The 16,384-nt window shown below is 33.6% G+C and overlaps 1 protein-coding gene across 1 annotated transcript; it reads right to left on the reverse strand.

Moving 5' to 3' along the window:
* Positions 1–2,933: 2,933 nt before the first annotated feature.
* LOC142231429 (uncharacterized) lies at positions 2,934–9,970 on the reverse strand. Its single transcript, XM_075302037.1, has 3 exons — positions 9,764–9,970; positions 5,319–9,688; positions 2,934–3,225 (listed from the first exon to the last, which is right to left on the reverse strand). The coding sequence occupies exons 1-3, from the start codon at positions 9,968–9,970 to the stop codon at positions 2,934–2,936; spliced, it is 4,869 nt and encodes a 1,622-aa protein (XP_075158152.1).
* Between the last annotated feature and the right edge of the window lie 6,414 nt (positions 9,971–16,384).

Here is a 16,384-nt window from a genome sequence, read left to right on the forward strand (position 1 = left end):
AAATGTAAAAATTATATTTCTATAGAGAATTTTGTCAAAATTTTATTTCTATAGAAAATTTTGTCAATTTTTTTTCTATAAACAATTTTGTCAAAATTTTATTTCTTTAGAAATTTTTGTCTAAATTTTATTTGTATAGAAAATTTTGTCAAGATTTTTCATCATATATAAATTTTTTTCAAAATTTTATTCTTATAAAAAATTTTCTCAAAATTTTATTTCTATAGAAAATTTTGTTACGATCTTACCCTCTATAGAAAATGTTATCAAACATTTTTTTTTTGTATTTTATTTATATTAGTACATGTGTTTCATAATATAGCGCTTCTATTCAACACTTAGTCAAAATTGTATATTTATGGAAAATGTTATCAAAATTATATTTCTATAAAAAATTTTGTCAAAATTTTATTTCTATAGAAAATTGTGTCTAAATTTTATTTGTATAGAAAGTTTTGTCAAGATTTTTCATCATATAGAAAATTTTGTCAAAATTTTATTCTTATAGAAAATTTTCTCAAAATTTTATTTCTATAGAAAATTTTGTTACAATCTTTCCCTCCATAGAAAATTTTGTTAAAATTTTATTTCTATAGGAAGTTTTGTCAAAATTTTATTTACATAAGAAATTTTGTCAAAATTTTATTTTTATAGAAAATTGAAGTAGCTCGTCAAAAATTCCATGAATCTACCAAAAAATTTTGTCAAAATTATATTTCTCTAGAAAATTTTGTCAAGATTTTATTTCTTTAGAAAATTTTGTCAAAATTTTATTTCTATAGAAAATTGTGTCTAAATTTTATTTGTATAGAAAGTTTTGTCAAGATTTTTCATCATATAGAAAATTTGTTAAAATTTTATTCTTATAGAAAATTTTCTCAAAATTTTATTTCTATAGGAAATTTTGTTACAATCTTTCCCTCTGTAGAAAATTTTGTTAAAATTTTTTTTCTATAGGAAATTTTGTCAAAATTTTATTTCTATAGGAAATTTTGTCAAAATTTTATTTTTATAAAAAATTGAAGTAGCTCGTCAAAAATTCCATGAATCTACCAAAAAAAAATTTCTATAAAAAATCTTGTCAAAATTTTATTTCTTTAGAAAATTTTGTCAAAATTTTATTTCTATAGAAAATTGTGTCTAAATTTTATTTGTATAGAAAGTTTTGTCAAGATTTTTCATCATATAGAAAATTTTGTCAAAATTTTATTCTTATAGAAAATTTTCTCAAAATTTTATTTCTATAGAAAATTTTATTACAATCTTTCCCTCCATAGAAAATTTTGTCAAAATTTTATTTCTCTAGAAAATTTTGTCAAAATTTTATTTCTATAGAAAATTTTGTCTAAATTTTATTTGTATAGAAAGTTTTGTCAAAAATTTTCATCATATAGAAAATTTTGTAAAAATTTTATTCTTATAGAAAATTTTCTCAAAATTTTACTTCTATAGAAAATTTTGTTACGATCTTTCCCTCTATATTTTTAAAAATTTTATTTCTATAAAAAATTTTGTCAAAATTATATTTCTTTAGAAAATTTTGTCAAAATTTTATTTCTATAGAAAATTTTATCTAAATTTTATTTGTATAGAAAGTTTTGTCAAAAATTTTCATCATATAGAAAACTTTTTAAAAATTTTATTCTTATAGAAAATTTTCTCAAAATTTTATTTCTATAGAAAATTTTGTTACGATCTTTCCCTCTATAAAAAATGTTATCAACATTTATTTTTTTTTTTTTTTTGTATTTTATCTATATTAGTACATGTGTTTCATAATATAGCGCTTCTATTCAACACTTTCTCAAAATTGTATATTTATGGAAAATGTTGTCAAAATTTTATTTCTATAAAAAATGTTGTCAAAATTTTATTTCTATAGAAAATTTTGTCAAAATTTTATTTGTATAGAAAGTTTTGTAATGACTTTTCTTAATATAGAAAATTTTGTCAAAATTTTATTCTCATAGAAAATTTTTTTAAAATTTTATTTCTATAGAAAATTTTGTTACGATCTTTCCCTCTATAGAAAATTTTGTCAAAATTGTATTTCTATGGAAAATTTTCGCAAAATGTTATCTATAAAAAATTTATAATTCTATAAAAATGTTTGTCAACATTTTTTTTTCTCTAAAAATTTTATTTGTTTTGTTTTGTTATTGTTTTTTAATTCTTCAATCATTATTGTTGTTTTTGATTTCAGCTTAAAGCCATGCATTTCTGTAAAAAATTTTGTTAAAATTTTATTTCTATAGGAAATTTTTTAAAAAAATTATTTCTATAGAAAATTTTGACAAAATTTTATTTTTATAGAAAATTGAAGTAGCTCGTCAAAAATTCCATGAATTTACCAAAAAATTTTGTAAAAATTTTATTTCTATAAAAAATTTTGCCAAAATTTTATTTCTTTAAAAAATTTTGTCAAAATTTTATTTCTATAGAAAATTTTGTCTAAATTTTATTTGTATAGCAAGTTTTATCAAAATTTTTCATCATATAGAAAATTTTGTCAAAATTTTATTCTTATAGAAAATTTCGCCAGAAAAAAAATCAAAATTTTCCCATCTAATTAAGCTATCAGACCTATGGTTGTTTTCCGCAAATAAAAAGACCTTTTTATTACATTGTTCCCAACGTTTCGACAATTTTTGTTGTCTTCTTCAGGGGAGTTCGTCTATTAAATAAAAACACATTATAATTTTGTACCTTAACAACACCATAAAACATTTCCACTTACAATATTATTTTAACTTAAGTTACATTGAATTACAGTATACACGAAACATATAAAACAACATAAGACATAAATTAAAACTAATATCACAGCCGGGGTTTCAGGATTGCAACACTGTAAGCAGCACTTATGTTGTCAGTATCTTCTTTTAAGTTTATTGTTCGTCTTATATTTTGTTGTATTCTTAAGCTTTCAATTGTCATTCGTTTTCTCTCTCTTTTCTCTTTGTCAAGTTTTCTGCAGTTATCAAAGTCAGCTGTATGCCCAGTGTTATGTGTTGTGATAATGCTGTTCTTTCTTTACGTTTTTCTATGTCCGTTTTGTGCTCTCCAATTCTTGTCTCCAGTGTTCTCTTCGTAGTTCCAATGTATATGCGATCACATTTCTCTTTATCACTACCTTTACAGCTGATTTCGTATACCACGTCATTTTGTTGTTCTTTTTGCATTGGTGTTTTAACTTTAGTGAAAACGGCGCTTAATATTGTGTGGCTTGAAAGCAAAACATATGTTTTTTGTTGATATTGTTTCTCTCAAGTTCGCGTTGTCAATTAATCCAGGGATGTATTTTACACCGTTAAAAATCTGTTCATTATTTTCATTTTGGTCGTCGTTGTTCTTTATTGTAAAATTATTGTTATCTTTGCTTATTTTTCTTTTGGTTTCTTTTATTAAATGTTCAATTATTTTCCTTGGAAAACTATTGTTATTTAATATCTTATGGATTTCCTTGATATTTTTGTTGTGATAATTTTCGTCACTTAAGGTCAATATTCTATATATTAAGTTTTTAGCTGTGTTTAATATTTGGGATTTAGGTTGTGTGGCGTTGTAATTCATAATTCTCCCGGTTGATATTTCTTTAGCATACCAGTCGAATTTTATGTTCCCATCTATGTTATGTAGAAAGTTGAAGTAGCTCGTCAAAAATTCCATGAGTCTACCACACAGTAAAAAAACTACCATTTTTAATATAATTTTACTTACTGGGGCAGTGACATATTGAAATATTTTCGACTGCATAAAATGTTTATATTCTTGATCAAGGAGAAATTCTAAGACAATTTAAAGGCGTTCCTCCGTCCGTCTGTCTATTGTATGATGGTTGCTTTTTTATATTTCGGGATTAGAGAACAAAAACAAATATTAATTATCGAATATCGTTTTATTCCCAGCAAAAACTCTCATTACCCGGTAATCGTGTAGGTAAGCTGTTTTAAAAAATAATAACCACTTATTAATTGGCATCGATCCGGATTACATTTACATACGCATGTCCTAGGTGGAAAGTACTTCTCCTCAGGCATACTTTCGGCCATGAAATAAGTAGTGCTTTTAAAGCATATAATAACCTAATATGGAATCACTTATTCGTAGATACACCAAAACTTGTAAAATAGCCACTTATTGCCTCAGGCAACCAAATATCGAAAATATTGATTTCTTTCGCCGATTACAATGGATCAAAATATGGCGAGTAATGTTGTAATACAGAAAAAAGTGCCTTCGAAACTAAAGGAAAAAATATTCATCAATTTAGATTAGCCATTTTATTTGCATTAAGTTAATTTACACTAGTTTACACTGAAAATGTACATTTGATGAGAGTCGACTTTTCTTATGTATTTTGATCTGCTGAATTCGAAAAAAATGTTTAAAAATTTTGAGATATCCTGTTATTTTTATTTTTTCGCTCTTTTCTCTCTAAACAAATTATATCTCGAGTTAAAAATGTCCGATTATATCGTTGTTGGTACTTAAATGAAAGGTATTAAGATTACGAATAATCGTGTATAATTGGATCTGTGATAAGTTAAGTGGTTCAAAAATTTTCGATGCGTAAAGCCAAATTTTCAAAAAATTTACAAATGACCTTTTCCGCCAGAAAATTATAAACCATTGAAAAAGCGTGTGGAAGAGAAGTTCATGATCGTATAGGTGATACTCTAACGTAAATAATAAGATCAACTAGAAGAAAACCGACCGAAAAATGTCGTTCTATAAAAAAAAAATATTTTTTTTTCGAATTCAGCAGATCAAAATACATAAGAAGTGTACATGCATTTTTTATTTTTTTGTAAACTAGTGTTATTGTGTGAAATAGTAAAATTTACTTGCTTCAGTAAGAAAATCCTAACCTGAAAGCAGTTAGGAATAGTTCATTAACTAGAATAAGGCATTGAATTTTACTAATACCGTTTTCTTCGCGGGGTATAAGAATTTACTACTGAACAAGAAAATTTTATTAGCTGATAACAAAGCATTCGTAAAAATGAACAAAAACCGAACTAAAACTAAAAGCAAATTTGGTAAAATTTCATATAAAATGATAACTCTGACTTCCTTTATTATAGAAAGCTTATCATACATACGAATAACACTTAGCATAGAAAAATATTTCAGTTCATTCGTACTAAGAAGTATTCAATCCTTTCAATCCTATTTTATTAAGCCAACTGGCTAAAAATTTGAAAATAACAATTCGAAAATTATTAGGCATTATATTTATTATTGTCATTACAAGTAAGTCATTATAACTCATCGCAATGTAATGCAACGTGTAATGACAGCTGAATGCGTAGCACCGAGAAATAAAAATGGTCTTGGGACAACCACGCCGAGATATAAATCTGTGAAAGGCAGCCAGAAATGTTGTCGTAGACAAGTCTGATGTGGCTTCCAAGTGTATGGCCTTCGTCGAAAAGCATACAAAAACGCAAACATAACCCTTTGTTATCTTACATGCGCGCCCTATAAATGACTTAATTTCGAAAGGCCCCGCAAAATCAACGCCAGTCGTAGTAAACGGTCTGGTAAGTACAGTTCTCTCCGGTGGGAGAGCCGCCATGATCTGCGTACAAGACTTCTTCCTATCCAACAGACACCGTTTACACCGGTTAATAGTCGATCTAATCAAAGATGTTAAACGAGGAATCCAATACTCAATCCGAATAAGACGTAGAACCAACTGGTTTCCTCCGTGAATAGATATGTCGTGAACATATTTCACCAGTAACCTAGCGAATCTACTATTATACGGCACTATAATTGGATGTCGCTCACTATACGAAAGGGTAGGACACCTACTCAAACGACCATTCAACCTCATAACCCCCTCCTCATCCAGGAATGGATTCAATGACAACAACGAACTCCTGGAACCTAACGGTTTCTTTTCCATCAAACAACCGTACTCATCTGGATAATGAGCCCTTTGAGAAAGAACAGCTAGACGTAATCTCACTGCCTTTAATTCGGTTGCCGTCAACGTCGTGTCGTGATACACATTTCGACTAGCATGTGAATAATGGGTCCTTTGATAAAACCTAAATATATACGCGATGACTCGTAGAGCCCTATCTAACGAAGAAAATCCCTCTAAAATGTCCTCATAGTTCGTAAAAAACGATGCGTGAGTCTTGACCGCCCGTACCTCAACGTCAGTCTCAAGAGGGGTCAAATCACTAATATCCCACTGAGAACTAGCTGAGCACAGCCACTCTGGTCCATGCCACCAAAGCGTTGAAACTGCCAACTCTGCAGGCGACACTCCGCGACTTCCCAAGTCGGCCGGATTGTCCTCAGAACGAACATGGTACCAATTCTGTCCCCCAGTATTCTCCTGAATCCTACATACGCGATTCGCAACGAAAGTAGACCACGTAGATGGCGTCTTTCGAAGCCAAGAGCGGACGATCGTAGAATCCGTCCAACAATAAACACGTCGAAATTCAATATCTAACTCCCTGGCTATAGACTTGTAAAGTTCTGAGGCCAAAACTGCCCCACAAAGCTCCAAACGTGGCAAAGATATAGATTTGATGGGGGCTACCTTAGTCTTACAAGATAGCAAATGGGTGAAGATATGTCCCTGCGGCGTAACCACACGAACATATACTACCCCCGCGTATGCTTTTTCCGAGGCGTCGGAAAAAACATGTAATTCTACCTCACAGTCTGTGGAGTAATTGACCCATCGAGGAATACGAACGTGATTCACATCCTGATAGGTCTCGACAAACTTTCGCCATTGTCGCTCAGTTTGTAACGGAAGAGACTCGTCCCATCCTATCTTATCCAACCAAACCTGTTGCATAATTATCTTCGCCACTATAATAACTGGCCCCAGCCAGCCAACAGGGTCAAATAGCCTAGCTATAGCCGATAAAACCTCTCTCTTCGTAAACCGAGATTTTTGCTCAATCGGTTTCATCTCAAAATAAAACAAGTCTAACTGCGCATTCCACCTAATGCCCAACGGTTTCGAACTACTGGCCTCAACAAATGCCAGTAATTTGGCGTCAACCAAATGGTCAGCCGGAAGCGATTCTAAAATGGCTAGCTCATTAGAAGTCCACTTCCTCAGTTCGAACTTTGCCGATGATAGTACTCTAATCAATTGGTCCCTAGATTCAACAGCAGTATCCACGTCATGGTATCCTGTCAAAACATCATCCACGTACATGCACCTTCGTAGAATATGTGCCGCGTGGGGATATTCATCTTCGGAGTCATCGGCCAATTGCAATAACGTCCGTATGGCTAAATAGGGAGCACAATTCACTCCAAATGTCACGGTCTGCAGCTCATAGTCTTGTACATCTTTTTGTGGGGAGTCCCTAAAGACAATTCGCTGCAGAGAAGTATGGGCCGAATTTACCCTAATTTGGCGGTACATCTGTGTGATGTCGCAATTAAAAACGTATTTGAAAAATCTCCACCTCAAAATCAAATGAACCAATTCCAATTGTAATGTGGGTCCCACATAAAGAATGTCGTTCAGACTTTTACCATTTGAGGTCTTATGCGAAGCATTAAAGACAACTCGAAGTTTGGACGTCAATTTGTCCGGATTGATTACCGGGTGGTGTGGCAAATAACACACAGTTTGATCTGCAGGAGAAGTCGACGACACTGGTCTCATATGTCGCAAGTCCAAATATTCTTTAATCACCCCGTCATACATTAATTTCGTTTCAGGCTTTCGTAAAAGCGAAGCCTCACCACGAATAAATTGCTTCAAACAACTTGTCCGCGAATGTCCAAGCAAGACGTGTCCCTTTAATTCGGGTTTTATCGGAAGAGTCACTACGTATCTTCCATCGGAATCCCTATATGTGGTATTCTTAAAATTTTCCTCACAAAATTTATCTGCGGGAGAACAAATTGCCCGTCTTGGTAAGTCCCCTAATTCCCAAAACCGAAGAAGAGTCTTGTCAAGACCATCTTCCATAAATTCAACAGTCGTTGAAAAAACCGTCACATTAGGAGTGGGAATTGAACCAGTAATGAGCCAGCCGAAGACTGTCTGTTGAGCAATCAACGACCCTAAAATACCAGACCGAACCCCCTGTAATATAATTCTGGGATACACGTCTGCCCCCAACAATAGATCAACCGGACGACTATCGAACAGATTAGGATCAGCTAAACGCAAATTCGGCAAACGTGACATATAATTCCGACTCACTTGGAAAGACGGTAAATTCCCAGAAATCCTAGGCAGGACCAACGCAGTCGCCTCTACCAAGACCGATCCATCTATGGGTGACCCTATACTCAGAGGGCAAATACCTCGAGAAGTTATCGAAACCGATTGATTCACGCCCGATATCGAAGACGTCGCACTCGTTATCGAAATCCTAAGCAACTTTTGCATTTTTTCGGTAATAAAGGAGGCTTCCGATGCTGGGTCAATAAGAGCCCGAGCTGGGTACGTCATACCCTGATGAACGATGTTCACCATAGCCGTCCCTAATAGTACCGACCTGTTCTGGGAAACATGAAATACTTGCCTGGCCGAAGTGCCAGACACGATTCCAGACGAAGTGGAAGGCTGCGGGTCAATCAAACCGCTAGAATCCGTAGGACGAGCGGCCGAAACCGTCGAAGACGTAGTCGCCACATTCGTAGAATGGGAAGAATCGCGATGAAGCAAAGTATGATGCCTTCCTTGACACTTCTCACAACTGCGAGATGTAGCACAGTTGTTAACGTCATGTCTACGAGATAGACAATTGAAACAACAGCGGTACCGTTTCACAGCAGTCAACCGATCATTCACAGAAAGATTCCTAAATTTCGGACAAACACGAAGATGATGGCTTTGTCGTGGACAAAGAACACACATCTTATCGACGGAATCTCTAGAAGAATGAGAAGTGTATTGCGAATTACGCGACCTAGATGGCGAAGATTTCGGAGCTGCATTCGTAAAATGCGTTCGCAGTTTCCTGCCATCAGTTCTCCTCGAAGCATCGATACCCTTCAAATCGCGCAGACACGTGAGTGTCTGAATCCTTTCCGTAAGAAAACGATCCATGTCCACCCAAGACGACAACGCAGACTTATCACTTATACCCTGTTCCCACAAAGTAACACTAATCTTCGGTAGACGTTGCACACACAAATATATCAAAATCGGATCCCAATCGTTCGTAGGAACGTTATTCACAGCCATCGCCGAAATACATGCATTTATACCACGCTGCAAGTTCTTCAACCCAGAACTTGTCTCGGTGTCTAAGACCGGAAGGTCAAAAAGAAGCTTCAACTGATTGCTGACTAAAATTCTCAAGTTGTCATAAGTTTCCTTTAACGTCCTCCAAGCTAACTCGAAACTCCTATCAGTGAGAGGAAATCTTCTTACAACTTCACGGGCGTCGCCACTAGTCTTTTTGAGCAAATGACACAAGCGCTCAATATCACTCAGACGGGAATTTTTTACATAAACAGCAGTAAACAAATCCCGAAATGTTGGCCAAGACTGAAAGTCACCATCGAAAACCTCAATATCGCATGGTGGTAAAGCCAAACTATGGACCGCACCATGGTCAACACCTAACAAAAGAGAATTTCCCGATACATCCACATTACCAGAACGAGCAGAAATATCTGCCACATCGGCCTGCTGTATAGGAGTTGACGCCCTAGGAACGGCTTTTAGACCGTCTATCTTCCTTTCGATAGAGGAAACAATACGAATATAGGCATCATAAGTTGCCTCATACTTGCCGTCAGCAGATTATACCGTTCCCTTATCCGACTCTTCCTGAAGATCGTCTAAACACTCCTCATACCTCTCTTTCACTTTCGCCCATAGTGATTTCGCCTCTTCGACCTGAGCCCTTAGAGAATAAACATCTAAATTCTCCTCCTTCAAAGAGCTAACCCGTGTCCCAAACTTCACAACCGCATCAGCGGCTCTAATGAATCGCGCGAATGTATTAACTGGCATATTGAAAATAATTTAGCGTCACAAAAATTCACAAAAACTCGTAAAGTATGTGAACACGCACTTATCGACAGCGAAAACTGGCCGAAAAATCAATAAATTTGCACAAAATGCCCAAAAATGCAAAAACAAAAATGTACAAAATTTTTCTTTCAGTGTATCTGTATAAATTCTCACACTGCACCAAAATTACCACAAAATTTCTTGAAGTGTAAACAATTGTTCGTAAAACAACCACTTCAAAACTTAAAATCAAAAATTTCAAACAATTTGTAAAATATTGGACTATTTTCCTCTCAGTGTAGAAACAATTAATTTTCGTTCAGTGTACCGAATCACAAAATATTTTCCCCTTGTACAAAAAATAGGCAAATTATTCAAGTCAAATTCTAAAAATCTCAAAATTCTACTAAAATCTTCGAACTATTTCTCTCAGTGTATGAATGAATTTACGAAAATTACGCTCAGTGTACCGAAGAATACTGACTGCCGCCAATTTGTATCAAAACTTCACACACGAAATCCAGATGATCAAAAAATTCAACAAATTATAAGAAATTATAAAAAAATGTCTGTAAGACCAAATGTAGGGTGCACGGACTGTAAAATACACCTCTACACTTCCACGCCAGATAATCTCCCCAAAAAAAATTCAAAATCACAAATAATAAAAAATATAGAAATAAAAATATATATACGTAATATATACGATAAAATAAAAATTATACGATCGTACCGGACCGCCTGTAGGGTGCACAGTGACCAAAACGATAATTTTTACTAATGCGCGTAACGCTAATGGGTCATACAACACGAAAACCCAAAAAACTCAATTTCAAAAATTTTTATAATTTTCCTCAAAATATTTACGACTCGCGGCCCCGTGAGGGTTAACAAATAAACCAAAGAAACACAGCTCAAAAAAAATATGTATGTATATACGTGTGTGTATCACTGATCATACGTAGGTATGTAATTCAAACGTTGACTGCAGTGACGATTGATGTTTGTTTACAATAGTAATACGACCAACAGAGCCTTTGGAGTCTGCGTGTATTTTGTTATTGTTTTATTTACTTCAAGATAAAGGCAACGTAATTGCAAATAATGTTTTGAAGTAAATAAGCACTGTCAACGTTTAAATTCACCACACAACACCAATATATACAATAGATTTTTCACTTTTTATTTTGATTATTCTTTCACTTGAATATCATTTAACAAAACGAAATTAAACAAACGAAAGAAATGTGCGTACGTATGTAGCAACGAATGTGTGTTTTTAGAAATGCAATTTGCCGTCGGCAAAACGAAATAATTGAATCAATGTTGTAAAACGACCGCGGTTTAAATTTAAAACACTCGCGATTTGCTCAATTATTTTAATAAAACACTGACATACGCACCTGTGTGTTGATATATAATTATTTAAATAAATTTTCAATTTAAATTCTCCACAAATATGGCTGCAAACTGGCTGCTTTTTTGTTGTTGCTTCACAATATCAGCACTTTCCTTTGGAAAAGAAAAAGAAAACCCTTTATTAATTGCTGTAAGCAAGTATCCGGCTCGATTGGACCAATGAATGCGTAGCACCGAGAAATAAAATAAATAAAAACACAAGGGATTTAGTTTTTCTTTTCAATGATGTTTCAATAAAACGTAATTTTATTGAATTTTTGGGAGATTATTATTTACCTTTTACAAAACAATCGTTGGACGGACGTAATCCAGTAACGAATAATAACAAAAGCTTAGACGCCGCAAGACAGTGATGGCGCGACTCGTTAGAGAAATGTAACGAATTGTGCTGAAAGCACAGAGCTGCATCCAGAGCTTAGGGTACATTTTCTAACGAGGGGGAAATTATCATTTTACAATATTTTAAGTCCCCATCTAACGAATAAATTTTGACCATACGAATTTGAACTTAAACAACAGCTTTACTCCTGGTAATGCCAATTGTAATGAGATGTGGTTACCTAGTTTTTGCTGGGTTGTTTTTCAAAATATTCTCCATTAAGACCTGTACACTTGCATGTTTTTGAAACAAAAATGTCGAAAAACTTTTGTCACTCTGATTGAGGTATCTCCAAAAAATGCATTCTGAATGCATCAACCACTTCTTCAGGTCTCGAAAAACGTGGTCATTTCATTTTATTTTTTTAGATTCCAAGTCAGAACTACAGTGCGGATGACCCATCAAACTAATGAGCTGAGTGCCCTAAAATGCAGTTGTTTGAACCGAAGTTAAAAAGCTCGCATTGTTGTGGTCCGTCTTCATTGGTTAGTTTTCCTAATCCTATGGAAGACAACTGGTTGTGTACCACTCCAAATTGACAGCTCTTCGCTATTTCAGTAGAACCATTACGACTTGTGCAGTTTTTTGTTCGAAAATACTGTCAACCCTTCTTGAGAAAGAGCTTCGTGCGGAAGTTATGCAATTTTAGTTTTTAAATAAAACAAATCGGTTAAATTTTTTAATTCAATTTATTCCAATTTAACAAGATGAATGTTGCTACAGAACTAAGAACTAAAAGTGTTGACAGACCATATTTAAATAATATTTCAGAAATTGTAACGGTACTAAATAAAGACAAAATCAATTAAAATTATAAGGGCCAGGCAGAGAGAGAGAGGGAGAACGCAAGAGAAAGATAGTGATAGAGAGAAATATCTAGTTAAGTGGGAAACTAGTTATGAGTTGAGAAAGTGGAGGTAAATGATATGAGAAGTTGAGAGCAAAACTGGACAAATTCCAATAGTACCACTAGGACAACTGCTACCTACAGACAGACATTGCAAGATCGACTCAGGGACCGGTCCTGAGCATTATTGTCAATGACACCTATCCTATAAGCGTGATCGTGGTGACACGGCTGATTGAAATTACTTTTCATTATTAACATCATACCTTCCTCTTTATTATGACCAAAAAAGAAACTTAACCGTAATTTCATATTTCTTTGAATATCTCTTATTGAAAACCCCTTGACATTAATACAATAGGGTTGGTCTAGCGTAGTAAATACCCAACTTCGTTTGACTTAATATCTTGTTTTACATTTTTGTTCTACAAACTCTCTGGAGGTAATTTTTACGAAATGATGAAGTAACACCATTTGGAAAATTTAAAGCCATAGAAAATGTAACTACACCTGTAGTAAAAATGAATTTATTACTCTCTTTTTCTACATTATATCTTAAAAACATGTTTACACAACAAACATCGGAAAAACACAACAAAGTTGCTGCAATTAAATGTAATAAAGCTAAAAACATGTTGAAAAAAACAAACCCTTTATGTCCTATGGCATGTTAAAAATCAAGCAGTCAATATTAAATTCTACCTCACCTACAACAACCCATTTCAAGTTTATACAATGTAACTGAAAATTTCTTTCATTAAATTTCGTTTTTTTTTTTTACAAAATTTTCCAGTCATTACAATTTTTACAACTTACACCGGCACACACAGCCAGACACATGCATGTAAAACCACCCACAAATAAAAGTTCATTGCTCTTGCTCTCTGAGTGAAAAGTAAATGAAAGAGTACCACATATCAACTAACAACCACGAGCAATAACAACAACATCAACAACACCCCAGAAGAAACAAAAAAGCTACTCTTAAAGAATAGAGGTACTCAATTGCCAACAGTAATTAATTGAGAAGTTGAGAACAAGTACTAATACCTCGGCTATATAAAAATATGCAATATACAATGGATTAGAGAAACAAAAACAAATAATAATAATCGAATATTGCTTTATTGTTTTTCAAAGAAATTCCCCATTAAGTTCTATGCACTTTTGCCTGCGTTTGAACCAATTCTCGAAGCCCTTTTGCCCCTGTGATTGGGGTATCTACAAAAAATGCATTCTAAACGCATCAACCACTTCTTGTGATGTCGAAAAACGTTGACTTCGCATTTTATTTTTTACATACGGGAATAAAAAGAAGACATTCGCTGCGAAATCACTACTATACGGAGGGTGACCAATCAGATCGATGTTTTGAGTGCTCAAAAAATTACTTTTTTGAGTTGATGTCTCAGAGCTTGCAATATCGTGGTGAAGAGTGATCCGTCTTTGGCAGTGGGTTTTCCTGATTTCTTGGAAGACAACTGGCAAAAAATGATTGTGTACCCCTCAGCATTGACTACGATGAGTTGATCTAGTAGTACGATTGCGACATGTCCAGTATTTCCGAAAAAAACAGGTTATCATTGTGTGGATGTGCTTCGTGCGAGTAACATATTATCTTAACACCACTGTTAAATAAATTGTTTTGTATTTACATTCTCTCCTTCTCTTTTTGTTTTATTCATTCCTCTCTCCTTTAGTTTTAATCTTTGTAAATTCGATTTGACCAATACTCTCTTTCGAACTATTTCGCACTACTTTATCATACTCTTTCGAAATAACGGTAAATATTGATTTCATCAGAACAATGTATATCCATGTAATCTATGCTAAGTATTTTAGTTAGTAAATTGTCATACTTGGAACTGTTCGGTTGTTGAATTTAAAAATATATTTTAGGGCGGATGTCAACTATTTCAATAGCCGTTCCACTGTATTTGAATCACTTCTTAAAGTGTGATCCGAATTCATTGTTTTCTATGTGAATCGAAAAAAATTGTGATATTTTGCCAAATAAATAATTTGTATAATCTTTTATGATTTTTAATGCATTTTAATGCTTGTCTGAAATGTTTGACCTTAAATATTTTAAAAATTCGCAACTTTTCTAGAATGGGTTTAGCATTTTTTTCGGAAAAATTAAAATAATTTGTACCATTAATTATTAATTCTTACTCTTTCTTTTAACCTATTTAAAAAATGTTAAAATTACACATTAAACATGTGAAAAAGAATCAAAGAATCAACAGAACCTCCTTTGTAGTTAAATTAAAGAACATCTTTGTGAGGACATTTTTGAATGTGCTTTTAAAATTGTGCCTTTAGAACAACTTCAAAATTTTCTTTTTCTGTATCTATTTACTTTGCAATAAACGTTTCAAAAACTAACGAATTTAGTCCCATTTCCTAGAGGGTACTTTGATGATTGCAACACATTGTCTGTATGTGTGTGCATCGACACCAAAGACAAAACGCCCTCAATTGCAATTCTCCTTAACTATGGGAAACCTGCAATTCTTTTGCCCTTGTCTATAATTTATATGAAGGCAATTTTACCCAGATAGTAATGATGCACAGTGGAAAATATCGAAAATTAAATTGAGAGATACATAGGATTTAAACATGCAATTATAAGAAAAAAATTCAAAAAAAAAAAACATCAGAATTGTTTGTAGCAATCATCAAAGTCAATTAAAAAATGAATTGAACCAATTAAAACATTGGATGGAAATTTTTTTGTTTTCAATCACAAAATTAGTTGATCCTATTACTTGTATACCCTTCACCATAGGATGGGGGGTATATTAACTTTGTCATTCCCTTTGTAACACATAGAAATATTGATCTAAGACCCCATAATGTATATATATTCTGTGTCGTGGTGAAATTCTGAGTCGATCTAAGCATGTCCGTCCGTCCGTCTGTTGAAACCACACTAACTTCCGAACGAAACAAGCTATCGACTTGAAACTTGGCACAAGTAGTTGTTATTGATGTAGGTCGGATGGTATTGCAAATGGGCCATATCGGTCCACTTTTACGTATAGCCCCCATATAAACGGGCCCTCAAATTTGGCTTGCGGAGCCTCTAAGAGTAGCATATTTCATCCGATCTGGCTGAAATTTGGTACATGGTGTTAGTATATGGTCTCTAACAACTATGCAAAAACTGGTCCACATCGGTCCATAATTATATATAGCCCCCATATAAACCGATCCCCCGATTTGGCTTGCAGAGCCTCTAAGAGCAACAATTTTCATCCGATCTGGCTGAAATTTGGTACATGGTGTTAGTATATGGTCTCTAACAACCATGCAAAAATTGCTCCATAGCGGTCCATAATTATATATAGCCCCCATATAAACCGATCCCCCGATTTGGCTTGCGGAGCCTCTAAGAGAAGCATATTTCATCCGATCCGGCTGAAATTTGGTACATGGTGTTGGTATATGATCTCTAACAACCATGCAAAAATTTGTCCACATCGGTCCATAATTATATGTAGCCCCCATATAAACCGATCGCCAGATTTGGCTGGCGGAGCCTCAAGGATTTTGAAATCGTAATCTTATTGTAACTCGCAAACTGGTATAACAAAAATTTCATATTTTTACAATTTTTAGATTATGACTAATTTTTTACAGCAGAGCCTATTTCTTTTTTCAAAAAACTTGCCAAACACGGTATTGGGAATTTTTGTGGGGAATTTTAAATTAATTTGGGGATTTTTGGGGATGGGAAATTAAATTGGGGATTTTTGGGGACAAG

Source organism: Haematobia irritans, chromosome 3, assembly GCF_050003625.1.
Source record: "Haematobia irritans isolate KBUSLIRL chromosome 3, ASM5000362v1, whole genome shotgun sequence".
NCBI lineage: Eukaryota > Metazoa > Arthropoda > Insecta > Diptera > Muscidae > Haematobia > Haematobia irritans.